At 34.6% G+C, this 20,611-nt stretch overlaps 2 protein-coding genes across 6 annotated transcripts; both read left to right on the forward strand.

The window, feature by feature from the left end:
• Positions 1 to 4,256: 4,256 nt before the first annotated feature.
• On the forward strand, positions 4,257 to 15,222 carry LOC122603444 (transcription factor TGA2.3-like). 5 transcript variants are annotated; one of them, XM_043776144.1, is made up of 10 exons: positions 4,257 to 4,413; positions 5,507 to 5,576; positions 5,685 to 5,882; positions 6,104 to 6,166; positions 6,767 to 6,826; positions 9,653 to 9,730; positions 10,327 to 10,378; positions 10,526 to 10,797; positions 13,247 to 13,492; positions 14,669 to 15,222. In XM_043776144.1, the coding sequence occupies exons 3-10, from the start codon at positions 5,823 to 5,825 to the stop codon at positions 14,813 to 14,815; spliced, it is 978 nt and encodes a 325-aa protein (XP_043632079.1). In that variant the 5' UTR covers positions 4,257 to 4,413; positions 5,507 to 5,576; positions 5,685 to 5,822; the 3' UTR covers positions 14,816 to 15,222. The 5 variants fall into 5 exon arrangements, with proteins under 5 accessions (XP_043632079.1, XP_043632078.1, XP_043632082.1 ...); XM_043776143.1 differs by having other exon boundaries at positions 5,699 to 5,882; XM_043776147.1 differs by lacking the exon at positions 5,507 to 5,576.
• Positions 15,223 to 16,225: 1,003 nt separating this feature from the next.
• Positions 16,226 to 20,171, forward strand: LOC122605839 (exonuclease V, chloroplastic). The gene is made up of 6 exons (XM_043778795.1): positions 16,226 to 16,609; positions 16,900 to 17,004; positions 17,564 to 17,685; positions 17,907 to 18,213; positions 18,903 to 18,979; positions 19,644 to 20,171. The coding sequence occupies exons 1-6, from the start codon at positions 16,319 to 16,321 to the stop codon at positions 19,861 to 19,863; spliced, it is 1,122 nt and encodes a 373-aa protein (XP_043634730.1). The 5' UTR covers positions 16,226 to 16,318; the 3' UTR covers positions 19,864 to 20,171.
• The last annotated feature ends 440 nt before the right edge of the window (positions 20,172 to 20,611 follow it).

Below are 20,611 nucleotides of genomic sequence, written 5' to 3' on the forward strand. Positions count from 1 at the left end.
TCACATATATCCAAGTGAGGATGGAATCTGGCCACAAGAGTTGAGTATGGTTTGGAGGGAACTAAAAATGATGAGGATATTTGGTTCTAGCAAGAAACTTTATATTTGTTGCTTTTAAAGATTTTTGAACAACAATTGTAATGGGTATTTGGGTTGGTTTTGATAATTTATTCAAATTTCTATGCTTGAGATATGGAATCAACTCTATGGCTTGTTGATACCTTTGTAATCATTCGACGCTGATACTTCTGTAATCATTCGAAAGCGTTGGCTTGGAGCTAAGCATTGTGATTTGCTAATGGTCGCATATATTAGCTATTAAGTTTAAGTGAGAGATCTTGTCATTTAACACGGAAATGATTTTGCAAATACGAAATGTAAACTAGTTAAATCAAAATAACATTTTGAACCCATACAACAGGATAGATAAAAAACGCCTCATGTGGCAGCGTCGCAACAAGATGAACAACAACCTCCATTAGGGGGCCATGTGGCATGGCTAAGCTTACCACGAGTAATGGCCTAGCTTAACCACCTGGTGTGGCCAATGGTAGGATAGAAATGGCTTTTTTATTACCTATACATGGATGTACTTGGTCAAGTTTTAGGTGTTTTTTTTTTAATGTTATTCAATAGAGGTGTGAAATGACTGGACTTAACTCAACTAAAAGATAGAAAAAATTTTTTATGGCCCGAAACCGTAAATTTACGGCTTAATTACAACTGACCGTAAAAACTTAGCCGTAAAACTATGGCTTAAATTATAACTAGCCGTAAAAATGAGACGTAATTTGCTTCTGGATTTTTTTCTTCCTAGATCAAAATTAACACTAAAATACAAGGGCCGTAAATTTATGGTCCAGGGCCGTAAATTTACGGTCAGGTATGCACAAAACCATTTTGACTTAAATTTGATTCAAACTCTTTCCAAAGCTCAAATGCTCAAACCAAAACACCAAAAATAGTAAAATCACATATAACAACATAATGGACACATCCAAAACCTTTAACATTGAAATTTACATTAAAATGACCAAACGGATCACATTACCCACGTTGTCATCAACTAAGACTATTCAATACTTTGAGTTACAAAAGTCCATGACTCTAAACCTTCTTTTGCAGAAATATACATAATAAAACTTTACCAAAAACACTTTGTATGTTCGGCATGACCCATTCGTAAAATCGTCATAAAAACCTGTTACGGATTATGAGTTTTCCAAAAATACGTTTCAATCACAATCCAACACATTTCTAATACAAAATGACTCAATTGAAATAACTAAAACTTATTAATTCTTACATTTGACATAATCAATAATTATACCAAAACAATCAATTTATCATGAGCCAATAGTTCAAAGGGGTCTCTACGGGTCCTATAAACGTTACCATTTTCCGCATTTATGATATGCTTTAAGCTTTAGAAATTAAAATTCAATCTTTATATTACTTTGGCGCGGTGAAGGGTTCCCGTTGGGGTTCCCGGCTCTCCTGGTCCCCTTTTTAGCCCTAGACTGGGTAGATTCTTTCGATTCTTCAATGAAAGCTTTGTTTCCGCAACCGGGACAACCTATAAAAAGGGTAAACAATTAAAAAGTAAGCAAAGCTTAGTGAATAATCTTGCATACGTTTATACACACGATGGAGGGCAATGCATAAAGGTCTATTGCATATAGACTATGGCACCGTCGTGTCATATCTATAATACTCATCTTTGTGCCAACACATTACATGGATCCATATAAAAAAATGATTACAATCTCAATAAACAATATCAATGCTCCACATGAGCCATGTCCCACATGGACTATAGCCACTACTTATCCTCTCCTTAACAGTTGAGTGATTTCTCATTCTCTCTCCCTCTTTCTATAGATAAGCGGGTTCTTCGATCATTCTAATGAAATAGGTTCGTTAAAGCCAATTGATCGAATTCTGTTTTAGATTCCTATTCCACTCCAACCGGTGCAGAACTCTTAACCTTTCTATGACCCTCTCTACGACAAGGTGCTTAGTCACTCACTCTTTGCTAACTGAACACCAACCCGATCTAGCATTCGAAACTGGCTAAGAGCTTTAAGCCAACAAGCATACTAACTCGCTAGCCGGCAAGCCAGCAAAGCCCCCTCACTCACGTCTTCATCTACGCTAGAGTATGTCGGGCAAAGGCGTCTCACGGTCCTTCATGACACCGTAATCAAAGACGGCCACTACTTGGGCTCAACGCCAAATCAATTACCACAAACGGAATCCACCATCATAAGGTAATTGACCCAAGGCATATATAAAAGTATGCAAGAAAACTCATCTCCTCCGCGACAACCAAAATCATAAATCAAGATGACCGCAAGACACAAAATATGTATGCTTCAACCTAGCAACAAATCACAAACGCATATAGGATTATCAAACACATATTAGGCCGTCTAGCCATAATCACTATCATTTCAACACCCAACCCATCATTTACAATCTAATATTAATCTTGGGTTGGTTCACATAATATGTATCTCTTATATCATTATCATAATGTCAAACTCGCTTTTATAACAAAATTTGAATGTATGTATTGGTTGAATTTGTGAAAAGATTGTAAGTTGAGTCAAATGTAAAAAAATAATTTTTGGTCCTATGAGGTGCTGAGATGTGGCGCACCTTTATGAGGTGCGACGCACATATTGTGTTTTAAACTTATGCGTCGCATTTTGATTCGCATGGAAATTTTCTGACCTTTTTGGACTGCATTTATGCGTACAAAAAAAAAAGTAATATAATTATAACTTTTTAACTAAACTGGGTTGAGTCGTTCCAAGGTGCCCAAAAAACCCGGTTTTGGGGGAACCGGTTTTAAAAAACCGAACCCAAAAAAACCCGATTTCCCCTAAACCGGTTCCGGTTTAGAAGAGCCACCAGTTTAGAACCGGTTCCTACAATGGATCCCTTACTGGGTCCAAATTGGTTCGTTTTGGTTTTTGGGAACTCGGTCAAAAGGTTAACCAAAACTGATCCCAAAAGGTCAAAAGGTTAACTAAAACCTTAAAAAAACAAAGAACCTCAAAACTGGTTTTTAATCGCGTTGACGAATACCGGTTCCGGTTCTGGTTCTGCTTTGGAACCGATTTCTAAAAAAAAAAATCAATTTTGGGCATGACTACTATTCAGGCATATTGGTGTTAGAAAGTTGATGAAGTGACTAGGAGTTGGATTGAATCTGTGACTTTTGTATCTTATATACGATTAGACTTGTAAACTTTTAATATTACTTTACAATTATACATAAAAATGGAACAAATTTGCTACTATGACTCCGAGTTAGGATAGTAACAAAATAACATCCACAATGTTTCTTCTTCTTCTTCTTATTCTTTTTCTTCTTCTTTTTCTTCTTCTTCTTCTTCTTCTTCTTCTTATTATTATTATTATTATTATTATTATTATTATTATTATTATTATTATTCTATATATTAAAAGAAGCTTTTACATAAAGTTGGATGATAGGTTAGACACAAGTTATGCTCCCACCTTTTCTGAATGCATTATTATTATTATTATTAAATGGCAAACTAATTGTATTACTATTTCTAAACTACCCGATTTCCTAATATAGATTCCACAATTTATGAAAATACCGAGAACTCTATACACTTATGCTTAAATAAGAGGCTCTTACATATATTTTCACAAATTAATACTTTTGGGTATAAACAACCAAATCTGATTTTTCTCCAATGTGATCATAAGTTTTCAAAAAAACCTACTCTCTTTTTAGCCAGTTCAATTATGAGTCACGAGTTCATAATCTTGGTGCATAATAAACAAATAAGATATGAAATTACTATCGATCTGGTCAATATATTTACGTTTTTGTGTTACATAATACATTTTTGGTTTGACTTGTAGTCACCCTTTTCATTAGACTTTCTAATTATAACATGTCCACAGCTTTACAGTTCGTTATTTATATTGTTATTTTTTATAAAGATGTAAATATTATTTGTATATTGATTTTTATTGTTTTATGTGTCCGATACCTTAATATTTTTAAGTATATTTGGGTATTATCCGGGTGGATAAACTAACACAACTATTTAACTATTGTATAACAAAAGTCAAATATTGCATAATTGCGTTTCACCCACTTTCAAAATAAGTGTTGAGCACAAAACTGAGTGAGTAGCGGTCTTGGTGTAGTATTTATGGTATATTTTTAGCAAGTGACTTTTTTCATTTTATAAAGAGAAAAAGTCAAAATCGCGGACTCACTTCTTCTCCTTTTTATATTTCCTCCTGACCTCTCCTCGATAGCTGCTAGCTGAAGAAGAAGAAGCAGCAGAAGAAATTACCAAAATTACTACTCTAATTCCTTCATATTCATATCTTTCAATCAATTCTCTTTTGATTTTCTTGGTATGTTCTCAAAGTCTGCTCCTTTTTACTTTCTTTTTCATCAATTCAAATTCATATGGGTTTATCTTCTTTTTTTTTTTTTTTAATTACTTGTATTTGGGTTTTGAGCTATTTTCTTTTCTGGGTATTGATTCAAGTTCATTTGGGTATCCGGTTTTTGAACCCTTTTTTTGGTCACCCTCATGATATTATATTATTAAGGAGGTTTAAACCTAAGAAATGAATTGACTTGAAGTGTTATTATTATTGTATATTAAGTTGATAGATATATGAGTGTGTACATATATTACTACATACCCTTTTGGATATGTTTTTGTTTTTCTTTTAATAGTATTAAAATTTAAAATGCTAATGGCTACTTGAGAATAAATGAAACAGTAAAAGAAATACTTGTGTTCAAATTTGTATGAATATACATGCCAATCTTGTGTAGCTGTGAACGAACTAGGTTGTTGAAATTTATATGGAACACGTATGTTTCCAAATTTGGTGTTTGACCTAACGTTTATTTCGTTTATAGGTTTAGGTATGGCTTTTATCAGACACATGTTTTCATTATGTTTTGTAGGGTTTTAGGACTTTTAGCCTAAAGTTGCTTTTGTTAACTTCATTATTGATAGTCTATTTAAATTCAAATGACGGTCAACTTCTTTTATTGATGTGGTTTAGGTTCTATCAACGATATAACTTTCAAAGTTTGAGTAAAAGGTTCTATCAACGATCTAACTTTCAAAGTTTGAGTAAAAGCACTAATCTGAGCTTGCATTATGTACACAAGTTACAACCTGAATGTAGCGGTAATCTGAAGGTTTTAGGGATGTGTCTCGAATTAACTATATACAAGTCATAAATCCGTAGGTTGTAAAAAGGTCAAAAACGGATTTTGTATAATCAAAAGAATTAGTTTTGTGGTAGTTTCTTGGAGTGGCATGTGAAAAGAGTGTAGATATGTTTTGTGCTTAAAAATAGGATCCTTTTAGACACAGTGTTCTTGCATCCAGCTATGTCTTGGTGTATGACTGTCTTTGATATTGTTTACATCAGATTTTTAAAGCAATCTTAAGCTATTATTAATATCATTGGTAATATCCAGATCATTCACCAAGATCAAGTCCATTGCATGGCCGTATCTCTGATGTGTGCCATTGCAAGGTTTTAATGAGGTGAAAAGTTTCTGTTATTTTACTTTGTATTTTTTCTTTTTTTTGATGGCCTTTTGATTTATTTTCTTTTTAATGCTCAATTATAGTTCAAAATTTAATATGTTTCAGATTTATGTATGCAGAGTCAGTTGGATACTGAAAACAGTGATGGTGTTTGGTAACTATTAATAGTTGTACGTTTCGTTGCTATCGCTACACACGGAGATTCAGGATATTCTAATAGTTTGTGTTAAGTGAGAGTTGATAATGGCAGAGCCCAGTCCAAGTACCTCTACAGATGGGGACACTGAAGACAAGGCTCTTGGGGTGATGTTTTCAACTTTTTGAAAAGTCTTCTTCGAGTTAATTTGTACTTAGATGCATAATTACATTGCTTTACATGATCATTCTTGCAACTAAGTAATAACAAGTTTTGATATATCTCAATGACAAGTTTAATGGTACTATTCGCAAGAATAATTTGAATATTGGATGGGAATATGTAAATGGGAATTTGCTAATATGAAGTATTTGTGATTTTATTGCAGTTCCATAACAGTTCTCATGGGCTTGTGGTTTCTGATGCTAGTGATAAGTCCAGGGATCAAAAGGTTCGGTTTACTCTCCCTTTTAAGTTGCTAAGTATCTTGTTTCTGAGTGTACTAAACTACTAAAGGAATTGTCCCATCTTTCTAAAGTGTACAGAAGAAAACATAGATAAAAACTAGATTAGCCTATGGACTTGTAGTTATCACTGGAATGGCAATTTGTATCCATTATTTCTGAACTATTCAATATGTGTAATGTCTTATGTCTGACGGTCAAATGGGGAATAAGGAAGATGATCAAAAATGAGTTAATTAGGTTGAAATGTATTTGCAATGCATAAAACCTCTTTCAGTGCTTTATCCAAAGACGTATAGTATTTTTTAAAAAAAGTTGGTTGTTGAAATCATATATTAGCAGAGATGTTTCTTGTCATCCGAACCCTACCATATGAAAAGTTGCTCATTTTCCCCCGAACATGTTTGACCTGTTCACTAACCCATGAACTTTACCGGTTGTCATCACAAAGCGTTACCTTTGAGACCCACCTTTGTATTTCTCAACATCCGCTTACCATGTGGTCACTATGCTCTATGTAGCCTAAATTTAGCGACACATTGTGTAAGTTTGTATCTAATTTTCATGTTGAAACTATATATTTCCAGACACTCCGTAGGCTTGCTCAGAATCGTGAAGCTGCAAGAAAGAGTCGTCTGCGAAAGAAAGTAAGTTTTCTTTACATTCTTCTTTTGATACATTCTAATAATGTCAATCAGGCAATCAGCCCAATAAAACATATAGAGGGATATATATTTCATGAAAGTTGTTCCTGTGTTAGCAGCGTATTATGGTCAGGAATAATGGTTTTTACTTGTGGGTAGTGTTAGGAACATGATATAATTTATAATTCCGATTTAGTATGCTAGATGTCCTTAATTTATATATATATATATATATAGTTATCTAGTTTAGTCAATTAGGAAAATGATGAACTTTACCTTTCTCAAGTACGTTTGTTCAAGAAAGTGTCCTACTTGGACAAGATTGTATCTGTATAACTCGCTAACTGTACTCGACCGGTCGGGGAACATGGAGTGAGTACTCAGGGAACTTGGCTGAGTCTCGGATCCAATATTTTTTACTTACTTAAATTATAAGGTTTGAAATTATATGTTCAGAAAGATTAGTGGTTTGAAATTATTTGCTTATGCATAAACATTATTGGTTATAGGACCCTAGGAATATGTTTAGAAACATTAACACAATTACTTAAATATTTCAAACCAGTTTCTTTACCTAGTTTGACCAAGTAATCGATTTTTCACTTAATTTATTTTTGAGGCCGAGTAGGGAGTAATCGCCGAGTAGGACGATTTTTACAACATTTCAATTCAAGCAACTTAGATGCTGCTACCTTAAAGATATCATCAAAAGGTCATAATTTCCGCAATAAGTGTTTACATCGATCAGCCAAATGATGTCATTATGTTTATGTTTCATATTCCATCTCATAAATAATATCAGCTGGTTTTCTAAACTAAGCACTTTTAGTGTCATTTTTGGGTATTTGCACAAATAAGATGTAATTAAAATGCCTAAAATTCATCAAACTATGTAGTGTGTTATTTAATTAGAGTAAAGGCTTCAACAGATCCCTCATGATACAAATTCCACACGGTTCAAAACTATTTAAGCAACCTTATGTGAGTCCAATGGTTCTACATTGCTTGCTGTAGTAATAGGGATGGTTTTTGGTACAGTACCGTACCGAACCGCTTGGTACCGGAACCGGTTATCATCAAAAGTGGGTACCGCATACCGTACCGAAGTTATGGTTTCGGTACTGGTAAGGTACCAGTATTTTTGATACCAATACCGCTTAGAACCGGTTCGCGTGGAAGTATATTTCAGTGTCAATAAAAAAAGATAGCTAAATGTACCTTATAAACAATTAAACAATCTTTCATATATTGTATATTCAAGTTTTATTATGACATATGAACATCTTGTTATACCTTTACAGTCAAGTTATGTATATACAAATTTATTATACATTCCACATCGAACTTAATATACATGTTAACCACATTTTATCATTCATTGGTTGATCGTTGATGTAAACTTAATAGACAATATGTCGAATATTACCAAAGATGTAGAAAATATTTTTTACTTGGTCGTTAAAATGTTTGGAGATGATGATGAATTCATGAGTTTTGAATGTTTAGTTGTGTTAGGTTTTAATTGTTGCTAGCAATGGTAAACTTTTATCTAATTTTATAATTTGGCTTACTTCAGTTATAGGAAGAATAGGAGCACAAACCTAAAAAAAACCCTATCCTATTACAACCGGTCAACATGTATAATGTATTACCTGTACGGAACTGGAATCATCAAAAGTAGCAACCGAATACCACACCTAATACGAATCGGTATCGGTTTTTTCAAATTTTAGTTCATCCCTAAGTAGTAATACTTTTAGAGTGCTGATCTAGATGCTGGCGATTCTGAACTATGCTACTTTTTGACATATGACATTTTTTTATTATTATATACCCTCATAAAAATAGATGGGGATTCTCTAAAGTTGTTTCCAACTTAACTAGTAAAGTTGAAGACGTCTTGACCCTTGGATTAAAATCAAGAGTCAAAATTCAAAAATCATCGTTGAATCTTGACCCTTGATTTTAATCCAAGGGCCAAGATCCCCAACTTTACTAATAAATTTAATTCAACTTTATAAGATCTCAATCCTATAAAAATTGTTCAAACTTTTTGTCTTATGTAAAATTTTATTTAGGAATACCTTTTTACCCCTCAAAACTTAAGTTAATTGTGAACTTTTCATTTCAAATAATCATTTATCTTTTTGCAAATTCTAACACTAACAAGCTAAAATTACATTAAAAAGTTGTATAAAGATTTCACTTTTACCAACTCATTGTAGCATCACAAATTGGAAAATTACTACAAGATGTTGTCACCGCTGCTTTGTGCGGGTATAATGCTAGTATATCTTAAGGAGTTTGGTTTACCAAGTGTATAATCTTTATATATCATAAATAATTAAATTTTTCTGAACTTTCGATGCACTTGCTGCATGCCTGCACCTTTATAACTAGTATAGGTCGTTTTTTCCATCATTGGCAGGAATGTTATGGTTTTGTTTAAGGTTATTGATCTTGATTTGTTCTAAATGGGGCAATTCCAACTCATTCATATACAAGTGGTTAATTGTAACTGTAATTTACCGATAATGGGTCAAACGGGTATTATAACAAGGATTGAGATTCCCAAAATGTTTTGTTGAACTTGTCAAATAGCTTAGAACTTAGAAATTACCAAAAATGTATTCATTGGTTGAGATTCGGAAAATGTTGTGTGTAACCAAATTTTATATATATTTTACTAGTATATTTTCTTAATCATATTCAACACATTGATTATATGTTATTAAGCAGCCAACCCATTTCCCAACCTTCCCAGCACGCCCGTTCACCTCTATTTCTTAAAACATATCAATTACTTATTTTCTAGTTGTGCTTTTTCAGGCATATGTCCAACAGCTGGAAACTAGCAGAATGAAACTGACCCAACTTGAGCAGGAGCTTCAGCGAGCTCGGCAGCAGGTACGGTTTGACTCGTAATCATAGGGATTGTACAACCGTCCACGATTTTTGTTTTGGTACAGTTGTACCGGGTTGCGGTACGATTGCGATCTGGATCGCTTCAAAACGTGATTTGGTATGGAACAATAGAGTTCCCAACCAAGTTGATGAATCGTTCCACACCAATCCAGTACATGGTTTGGGTTCCATAACATCAAGTTATTACCAGATTCTTTGTATAAAGCTTAGCACCCTGAATATGTTCAATGTAAATAATTAATTGGATTCCTTGAACAAACATGTGAATGTGAATAAATTGTGTAGTTCGAAAAATATAGGAAACTGATATCATTATATTTTGGGTACATTGTACCTAATTATATGGTACATCGTACCGAAGCGATCCGGAATGATCTTATCCCCACTGTACCGACTTTTAGGACATAGCGAATTGTGAGTGCACGCATACCTAAATCGTATACCAGAGCAATCCCAAATTCCATGTGACTAGTTTTTCTGCTTATTGTTATCCTTTCATTTCTTTACAATTTTACTTATAGTACCTTGAAAAGTATATAATGTGACTTAATGAAATTATCTTGTCATATTTATGAAAGGGCATTTTCATTTCAAGTTCAGGAGAACAATCTCAAACAATGAGTGGCAATGGTAAGCTTTTGTTTTCCAGTATCTTCTAATTATTTAGATCCTTCTATACTTCAATAGATGTAGCAATATTCATTGATATGGACTATATTTATGGAGTATTTATTTTGGTATTATGAAGACTTCAAAGTGATGAGAGATTTTATGCAGGAGCCTTGGCTTTTGATGTCGAATATGGGCGGTGGCTAGAAGAGCACAACCGAAGGATTAACGAGCTAAAAGGTGCTGTCAGCAATCATGCTGGTGATGGTGAACTGAGGATCATAGTTGATGGCGTTGTGGCACATTATGAAGAAATTTTCAGAATAAAGGGGGATGCTGCGAAGGCTGATGTTTTTCATGTTCTGTCAGGCATGTGGAAAACTCCCGCAGAAAGATGTTTTCTTTGGTTAGGTGGATTCCGTTCATCGGAACTCCTAAAGGTCAGTATTGCATCGGTCTTGAATTTGAATAATACTATGTATCTGGATTTTAGTGCTGGTGCTTTATAATTTAGTTTCTAATATGTTTTATTAGAAGGATAATGATAAATCCTCCTAAAGAATAGTCTAAAAGTCCTAAAACTATAAGAAGGTGACATGTGGTATCCACTAATTCTCTTTCCTAGTCTTGGCCCCTGATTTTTTCACATGTCATCATCTCATGGTTAGAAGGATTTTTAGGCTATTTAGTTAGGAGGATTAATCAATTCCGTTATTTGAATGTTTGGGATTGTTCACTTTTTTTTGGCGGGCAAAAAAGGGCAAGTGACGAAAATTTGGCTACTTATCGTTTTTAAGTAGCTATTCTAATCCCCGTTTCTTTGTGTTTAGTATGTCCTATCTATGTGCTTAAAAGATTTTATTATTTGTTGACCTAGCACTACTCTATATCTATAATACATAATAAAGTAGCAACCCCTTTTTAAAATCTGAATTAAGGAATTGAAGTACCTAAAATACCCCTATCCTATATTCATTAGTTTAAACATCTCTACCTAATATACCTATAATACCCTTAATGAAATAATTACAACATAAATCTCTCAATCCTTGAAATAAGTCAATAACTACACTACCTCCTTTAACATGAATTACTTTTACATTCACCACCATTGCCACCCCACTACCCGTCACCACTGCCGCCGACACCCGTCGCTGCCACCGCTGCCACCACTACCTCGCGCCACTACCACCATCGCCGCCGCATTGCGCGGGCATATGACTCGTATAATATGATGTTACTAATAACTAGTGATGAAACATTATAAATATTAAAGTTAGTACTAACACAAATTAGATAATGTTTTTCTGGTAAAAGACCATGGCTTCACTAGTATTAAAATCGATAAAAATGGGGCTAAATTCTTATTGAATAAACAACCGAATGGAAAGAACACATGAAATTCAGGCCATTAAAATAGAACTGCCCAATTAGGCCCCTTCAAATCATTCAGTTATCTTCGTGTACCAACTTCTCAAAGTATCAATCTCTATTATACTACTGTTAAGTGAGAGCATTTAAAAGATTTTCAATTTCATATGTTAATAGGTTTAGAATTACTTTTTGTTTTTATTACAATGTTAAGATAATGTCAGCATCATTATTTTCTTATATAACCTGGAGAAGCATGCTTATCATTATATATGCATTCTTATATTCAATAAAGTGAAGCTTTGAGATACTAATTATTTGCAAGAGTTATTTCCATAGTCCATATAATTCTAGTTAAGATAAAGACATTACTACTTAAATCATTTCCACCACCAAGAGATATTATATAGGGCCCATCCATATTAAACTTAAAGCTGTCCCACTTTAAGGTCCATTTAGCTAGTTGTTAGACCAGAGATGCGGGAATATGAATGGTTGACATCTAGAATATCTGTATCCTATCAGTGTTTTTCCAGGCCTGCGATAGAGATTAAAAGCATTTGACTATTACTTTTCAAGTTGCATAAACAGGTAAACAGATGAGGTTTTCTTTATTTAGGTTACCCGGTAAGGTTACTCTTTTAGTCTTTTTGACTCGGAGTCTCGGATACGCGTGGATTAACCGGATAACCCGTGACCATTTCCCAAGCTTTCCCTGGACACGTCAAAGATTGTACCTAGCGGTATTCGAACCTCGTGCCTCTTGTAAAGAAGTCTAGGATGTTAACCGTTAGGCCACCTTGTAGGTGGTGCATCACTGCATGTTGCAAGTTGGATTATTATAATCTATGTTCGAGTCTCTGAGATACACACATAGCTAAATGATTCCAACTGATTAGTGAGATTAATTTGTGCTATATAAAAGGAAAAGTTCAGCTAGAGGTTGCAAAAATGTGTGGCATGAGCGGGTTACATAAGGGATCAAGATGGTGTTTGGTCAAAATGGGTTGGGCCAGACCTGACTTGTTTGACCCTTAACCTTTTTAATATACAAATATCGTCAATGTGTTTAATATAATTACTATATTGTTACAATTTTAATTTAAATATAGCCATTTGAATAAAGTGATTATGACTTTATGAGGTCGCGTCAATAAAGTAAATCTTTGGATGACTTGCTCTACCCGTTTAACCTGTTTGACCATTCTGACTGTTTTCCTCTGTAGTTAAATTACGTGACTTGACCCGTTCGAAATAGAACATGACCCACTTGATCTACTTGTAGGTCAATGGGTCTAAGTTGCCAATTTAAGTTATTGTTTTTGTTAGCACCAAGATCTAAAGAAGGTTACGTAAAACCCTTGACACTCTTTGGTGTGGAGTTTATTTATTTGTTATAACAGTGTTACAAGGAAGATAACCTGTTATTTATATTCCGGAAAAAACAAAGAACCACACTAGATAGATTAAACATTATCATTTTTGACTTGTGACATTCCATCTTTATGTTGATTTCAGTTGCTTATAACTCAATTGGAACCTTTAACGGAACAGCAGTTATTGGCCATTGGAAACTTACAACAGTCATCACAGCAAGCAGAGGATGCCTTGTCCCAGGGGATGGAAGCATTGCAGCAGTCCCTGGCAGAGACAATAGCAGGGTCTCTTGGCTCTTCAAATTCATCAGGCAATGTAGCCAACTACATGGGTCAAATGGCAATGGCTATGGGTAAATTAGGAACTTTAGAAGGCTTCATTCGACAGGTTATTCTTCTAACACAACTTATTCCTCAGTCAATTTACTGTCCTTTTCTTTCTTGTTAAACCCCTGTTCCTCGGTCAACTTAGCTTAAATAAAAACAGATCTGTATATTAACTGCAGAAAACCTTCGAACTAGCCTAATTTATATATATATAAAAATGGATCATCATTGTGATAATAGTTCTAAGTCATATATAAAACATTATTTATTAGCTATCTGATTTAAGGAAAGAAAAAAACAAAGGGAGTTTGTGGTCTACCAGACCCAACTTTGACTAGTTATCGAACTTGCCTAACCTGCCCATTCTGCTACCTCTATGAATTCTGTTAAAATTTCAGACCAACATTAATTAATGCATAATTAGATAAAAGTTTTCCGACCAATGGCTTAGCCTAGTGGCATCTTGGTAGTGGGATAAGGCCTAGGGACTATAAGGTCATGGGTTCGTGGGGATATGATCGGGTGGTACCCTGGTGGGACGATGATAATCCATTGGTTCGTCAGTGATCCAAATTTGCTATTCAAAATAAATGATAAAAGTTTTATCTTGGAAAGAGTTAATTACAAAGATCGTCCATGTGATTTGTCAAAAGTTATAGGTTTCATCCCTATCTTTCATAAGTTATGATTTTGATCCTTGACTTTGGAGCTCCATCAACAGTTTTGGTCCGAAAGCGTCGACTTTTTGACCAAAAATGTTGACTGTTGTACCAAAAGTGTGGATGGCGGTTAAAACTCAGGGATCAAAACCATAATTTGTGAAAGATAGGGATGACACCTATAATATTTAACAAACCACACGGACGATCTTTGTAATTAATTCTTAAAAAAGATTTTAAGTTGTACCAATTAGCTTCTTTTGCACATAAAACATATAGAATTACAGACTGACAATGAATCAGAAGCTGTTCAAAGTAAAACTATAATGTTTCAAAATCCCAAAATCATTAATTGAAAAGGTTATAGTTGAAAAACTACATTTTTTGATATCGTACTTGACATAGTAATAATTGATAAAATTACCAATATTGACCTAGTAATAATTGATAAAATTACCAATATTGACCTGTACTCGTTTTGATGTGTTATCCAACCACCCATGCCACCCATCTTGCTATCTCTGCATGCACTTGTAAATAAACAATGAGGTGATAAAACATTTGTCTGATGAATCCAGGCTGACAATTTGAGGCAACAAACCTTGCAACAAATGCACCGGATATTAACAACGCGCCAATCGGCTCGGGCCCTCATAGCTATCAATGACTATTCATCCCGGCTTCGGGCTCTGAGCTCATTATGGCTTGCACGGCCTCGTGAGTGACCAAAAGCCTTCTCTTACTGCATCCTGTATCATCACAAAATGTGACCGGAGTTGTACCAACTATACAAAAATACACTCAAATGTGCAAGAAAGTAAGGATTTGTAACAATCAGGAATGGTAGCAAAATGTTTAACAGCGCTCAATCTCTTGATTCGTTCCTGGTACCTTCAAACCGCTGTTAATGATGTCGAGTTCTACCTTCTTATCTTCAGCTTGTATGAATGACATCTCAGAATATTAACTTATAAATTGCAATAATTTGGTGTAATCTTTGTTATAATTTAGACAGATAAGATAGGGGGTACATTGTGAATTTGTAGCTTGGCCATGGTTTTTAAATGCTAATGTTTGAATTTGGTTTGTATGTTACTATCTTATGGGAGTTAAGGCACAAATTTATTTTCAATAGCAATTAGCAAGAAAATAATGATTGATCTTGTAACATATTTCTTCATGCCTTGTTCTTTCTAGAAGTTGCAATTTTAAACAGTTTTGATTGATTTGGGTTGTTTTATCTAAAGGGTTTAATGAATACAACTCGGGGAAATGGGCCATTCATCTCAAACATATTCATGTGCATTACGTATGGAGTATGCTCCTTATTAAAACAAACTGCCTTCATTTTTAAGCAAATTAAACATTTTTTAATTATTCTTAAAATACCCTTGGACATATGAAACACACAATCACCTCTCTCTTCCTCTCATACACACGTCAACACCACCACTGTCAATCATCACCGTTAGTTGCCGCCCACCGCTATCAATCGTCATTGCCAGAGCCGCCGCAGTCATTACATCGCCACCACTGCCACACGCCACCACAACCTGTCACGCATCGTATAAGTACTTTTTTGGTATAATCCAAGTTACTCGTAAATGATTAGGTATATATTGGTGTTAAAAAATGAAAAAAGCTAACAATTCTTGTGTGGGTGTTAAATAAAGAAGTCATAATAATGATTTAGTTATTCTCTTATTCACTATCCAAAGAATGAATCCAACCATCGTTTAGGACATTCTTCTTGGAGATCGCTTAGTTTCGTTTCGAGAACCGACACCCCAGAATGTGAAGCCGAAACCCTTGGAGGCATTATGAGAATATATAATATAATATAGATTATACAACCCATAAGTTTGTTCATACATCTACGTACGGAGAAGGTACCGTCACATTTAACCGTTTTTTTACAGAGGTAACGTCTAATCACGCAAATAGTTACGCAAATACTAGGCTATCAAGTTAGTCACATTATCGTTTTTTTAATATTAAATTAAAATTTCCTTGAAGCAATAAAGGAAGATAAATAGATAAGGTAGTATAGCTTTTAAAGCAAGGAACTCAAGTAGATAATAGATTTAAAAGAAAAAAGAAGAGAAAAAGAAACATGTTTGTTTCTAGCAAGACTTTGTTTGCCTTTCAAAAAAAAATGAGTAGTAGCTTTGTGTTTGTTGCGGAGTGGTCAGTTTGAAAAACAAACAAACAAACAAACAAAGGAAACTATGAATATTCATGAGATCCCAACAGAGATAATTAGCGACGAAGAAATGTCACTCATTGATTCCGCTTTCTCTCTCGCTTTCGCCCATTCCCATTCCCATTCCCATTCCCATTCCCATTCCCTTTCCCTTTCCAAACCCAATATTCATTTCTCTTCTTCTTCTTCTTGTCATGATATCGAGGATGGAATCGGAATCACTCAAACCCAAATCAACAACAAGAAGAAATATGAATCTTTGTTACATCGTTTCAAAAAGAAAACGGGCTTGTTCGTTACTGATATTACCTCTTCGGTATATATATATATATATATATATATAGTTGATTGCTTTCTTTTCTTGGTGATATGGGTTTTCTTTGCTATTTTTTATTTTCCAATAAAAAAACCAACTTTATTATTATTAGCCCAATGTTATTATTCTTATGTAGAGAATATGAAGAGATAGTTAGATGGATACTATTAGCATGAAAATTGGAATAATTTATAGTCCTTGTATTAAAGAGAAAATCTTTATGTTATGTTTATACCGAAATCGGGTGAAAGTTTTGTAATTTTTGTATCTTTTGATGTCTTTTATGCTAGGAATGGTGCGAAAAACAGGAGGAGTTTTATCTTCTTTATGGAAAGCCAAAGGCTAGTAAAGCTATGAAAGCAGGGACTGCTCGTCACGCACTACTTGAAGAAGAGGTATATTAACCATGATTTACGGAAAAGTATTCTCTGTTTTGAGAAAGTCTGTTGGGTGTAACACTCATCCGATATGCCATCATAGTCAACGTATTTCCAATTTATATATGATAAAGTTCTTACCTTTTTCATACACTGCAAAAATGTATGTGTGTGTGTGTGTGTTTGACACGTCGAAAGAGTTATCATGATATTTTCAACTGAAATTGACTTGGTCGATATGAGATGCTAGCAAAATGCCGTGGCAAAAATGTTGAAGCCCGTTACTCTAATCTTTGCAGGACATAGGACTTTTACTAATGTTTAGGTTTAAATAAGAATGGTTGGGGTAGCCTTCGATTACATAACGCATTAGCTGTGTATGCATTGACATGAAAAGAATGTTTCATGGTGTTCTGTTTTTAAAGGTGAAACCTGTTATTGTGTTGCATCTTGTGGGGAAAAAATTTGAGTGTAATGCATACCCTGATGTGAATTCATGGATTGATCAATGTTTCTCCCAAGCTATTGTGTTGTGAATTTTTTTTTTGCGTTTTACTATAGCGTCGTATGTCTACAGGTTATAACAAGAGTGGAAGTTCTAATAAGATCTGCTGAAGAACACTGGGCTTTGAAAATGTTAAATTTCATACATGGTACTAATCAATTAATTCTTGATGGATTAACCCGCGAGCTGCCACTGTAAGCTTCAGTAACTCGTTAATGTCCTCTTTATTACTTTTATTCTGAACTATCGAAATTCAATTCATCTTACTTTTAGCTCTTCTTCGTATTTTCAAATTCCTTACTACCAATGTTTCTTTGCCATGGCTGTGTGCCTAAAGATAAATTGGAGTCAATATTAGACGTTCAGTTCTGAGTTCTGACTACAATTTCTTGCTCTATATTGATTGCATTAACAGGATAGGGTTTGCAGAAGGCGTGTGTGTGGTTGGAGTGATCGATGAAATCCTAATGACTACAACAATCAACAGTAATTGCGTTCCAACATTAGTTGAAACAAAAACCCGTTCACAAAACAATCTTCCTTCCGAACCCCAACAAAGAAATGCAAGGCTTCAGTTGATGTGCTACAAGTATTTTTGGGATAACCTACTTACTCAGCCTTTTCCTTCTCAGCACTTCTTAGAATTGTTTTCTTTGAACCCCCGTTATGTTTTATCCAAAGAAATCCAAGAGTTTGCTTTTCAAGCAGGTTTACCTGTAAAGGTAATTTTGCTTCCTCTTCTTATTGTTTGCCTAGTTAATCGTATTTAGTAGAAGTAGCAAATTCTACCCATTTATGGTTATGTGGGTTGATAAGGGTTATATATGACATCTAACGGGTCAAATGGGTAAGTTAAAAGCCAATGAGGTTGGTGGCCCATTGTTAAGGTCTCTTGGGAGGATCCACTTGGGTTCGAATCCAATTCCCACATTTGTGCGGGTGGATTAATAGATGTTTTTTGATAGTCTTGGGTTTTATCCCAGACGTGCGTGTAATTCAGGAGTAGAAATAGGATAGAATGTTGTTCTAAAATTGGGTAAGTTAAAAAAAATTAACATCAGCTTGAATGATTACAGAAGTTGAAAAGGTCATTGTAATATTACAACAACAACGATGGTACCCAATCCCGGTATAAGCGGGGTTTGGGGGAGATAAGATGTAGACAGCCTTGCCTATACCCAAAGGTAGAGAGGCTGCTGGATTCATCCTGCCCTGTTTTGTCCTAGTCTCCTAGACTAACAGTCTTTTATTTATACAATCAAGAAATTAAAGAAGCTTTTGTGGGTAAGCTATATCTGTCCTGCCCTGTTTTGTCTTAGACTAACAGCTTACCCATGGCTTTTGGCCACCTCAACTGTTTCCATATCTCGCTCTTATGTAATTTGGTTTATGTTTTTGGATCTGTTTTCAGACACTTAATGACGTATTAGAAAAATACCAATACGTCTGTTCCATGCTGCCCGAGACTCAAGAGCAGCTTCTGTTAAGGTAAGTGAGTTGTTCTATTATATGTTTTCATCATTAGTCGTATTTTTATGTGTAACAAGCTCGTCATTCCTGTCATATTGAGTAACATTGATCCAACGTGTAAGTTTTAGTATAAATGGATCATTTGTCTCTCGGATAGAATATTTGTAACACCACCCCCGACCCCATCCTATGTGGGTCTGCATCGTCTTTCATTACCATTCACATTTTATGTCATTCAACTATTCAAGTTTGTCATCCATCTGTACCATGAAGACGTTGACACTTGAATCCAGGTTTGGTATGATTAAAGCATTCCAATATTGGTTCCATTTGTAAATAGGGGTGCATATGAGTTAAGCTTTCTGTAGCTAACTTTTTAAAAATTTGTTATTTTCATTATCTTTAATATAACTGAATGGCTCTAAACGGGCATATCTCGATGTTAAGATCTCTCCAAGAGTCGAGCTCTACTAGGCTCAGCTTATTTACAGCCCTCTTTGTAAATGACGACTCTCTTGGACCAAAAGGATTAACATTAGCAATTGGCAAATAGAATTTTTAAGCTTGTAAATTTGTGCGAGTCTTTTGGCACAATCGTGTGTCACGACACTATAACCTCGTACCTTTAATTTCCAAATGGTTGGCGGTAATACTGATATAACTTCGGTTTGTTTTGAGACAGATACGAATACCAAGAAGATCAATCTTTGATAGGCGAGAACCGATTTATATACGATTCTGATTGGGTCACAGCTCAAATCAGGTCTGCCCTGGAATTCTGGAAGGGTGAACGAGAAGCTAGTTACGCTTTGGAGGATGAGCGTTGGAAATGCAAGTACTGCAAGTATGCGTCAAATTGTCCAGTAAACACCATATCTACACAAATCACTAAACAAATGTAAAAAGGTAACCCATTTTGCAATTGAGGCCTAAAGTGAGTAACTTTAAGCTGTTTAGTGCACGGTTTTGGTTGGGCTTCATTCGATATTGAAACAGTAAAGCTTTCAGCCACAGATCACAGTGTGATCCAGGGTTGCAACCTTTGTTTTATATGTGTAGTGGGATGTCACTTCAGTTTGGCCTCAGTTTTTTGTATATTAGGTTTTAGTCTTTGTTCCATTTGATTCGTTATCATGTAACTTACATGGTGTGGTTGTAAGTGGTAGTGTTGTAATGTGATCACCATTTTGGTTAAAATACCATTTGGTTACTTAACTTGTTATAAGAAGCCTAAGTTTTGCTTGTAAAGATTATATGGGACATTTGGTTTAAAAGTGTAAACGTGAGAGTAAAAGTAAGTCATAAGTTAGTTCGATGGGTAAAAATAAATTGGTTCTGTTTTTGGTGAAAATAAAGTTTTTGATGCGTGAAAATAAGTATTGGTTGTAGATTACATGATAAAAGTCATGTTGAAATTTCTAGCTTTTGTTGTAAAAGTGGCTCGTTTAGTTGAATTATGCTATAATTTAGGTTTGTAAATGGTGGGTTATGGTCGTTTCAGTTTGTCGCATAAGTGGTTTATGCGCCAAGTATGGTTGGAACCCATGATTAGGTTTTTGTTTGGTCTTTCTAAATCATGTACAATTGTGGAGACGTATTGAAATTTATCTATAATGTTCGAAACGTAACTAAAAAAGAGCACCATATATT

Source organism: Erigeron canadensis, chromosome 6 (assembly GCF_010389155.1).
Source record: "Erigeron canadensis isolate Cc75 chromosome 6, C_canadensis_v1, whole genome shotgun sequence".
Classification (NCBI taxonomy): Eukaryota; Viridiplantae; Streptophyta; class Magnoliopsida; order Asterales; family Asteraceae; genus Erigeron; species Erigeron canadensis.

Coding starts and splice junctions, on each gene's coding strand:
- LOC122605839 (XM_043778795.1), top strand. CDS start 16,319: ATGAATATTCATGAGATCCCAACAGAGATAATTAGCGACGAAGAAATG. Junction 18,214..18,902: donor AAGCAGGTTTACCTGTAAAG/GTAATTTTGCTT, acceptor ATCTGTTTTCAG/ACACTTAATGACGTATTAGA. Junction 18,980..19,643: donor CAAGAGCAGCTTCTGTTAAG/GTAAGTGAGTTG, acceptor GTTTTGAGACAG/ATACGAATACCAAGAAGATC.
- LOC122603444 (XM_043776144.1), top strand. CDS start 5,823: ATGGCAGAGCCCAGTCCAAGTACCTCTACAGATGGGGACACTGAAGAC. Junction 6,167..6,766: donor ATAAGTCCAGGGATCAAAAG/GTTCGGTTTACT, acceptor ATATATTTCCAG/ACACTCCGTAGGCTTGCTCA. Junction 9,731..10,326: donor TTCAGCGAGCTCGGCAGCAG/GTACGGTTTGAC, acceptor TATTTATGAAAG/GGCATTTTCATTTCAAGTTC.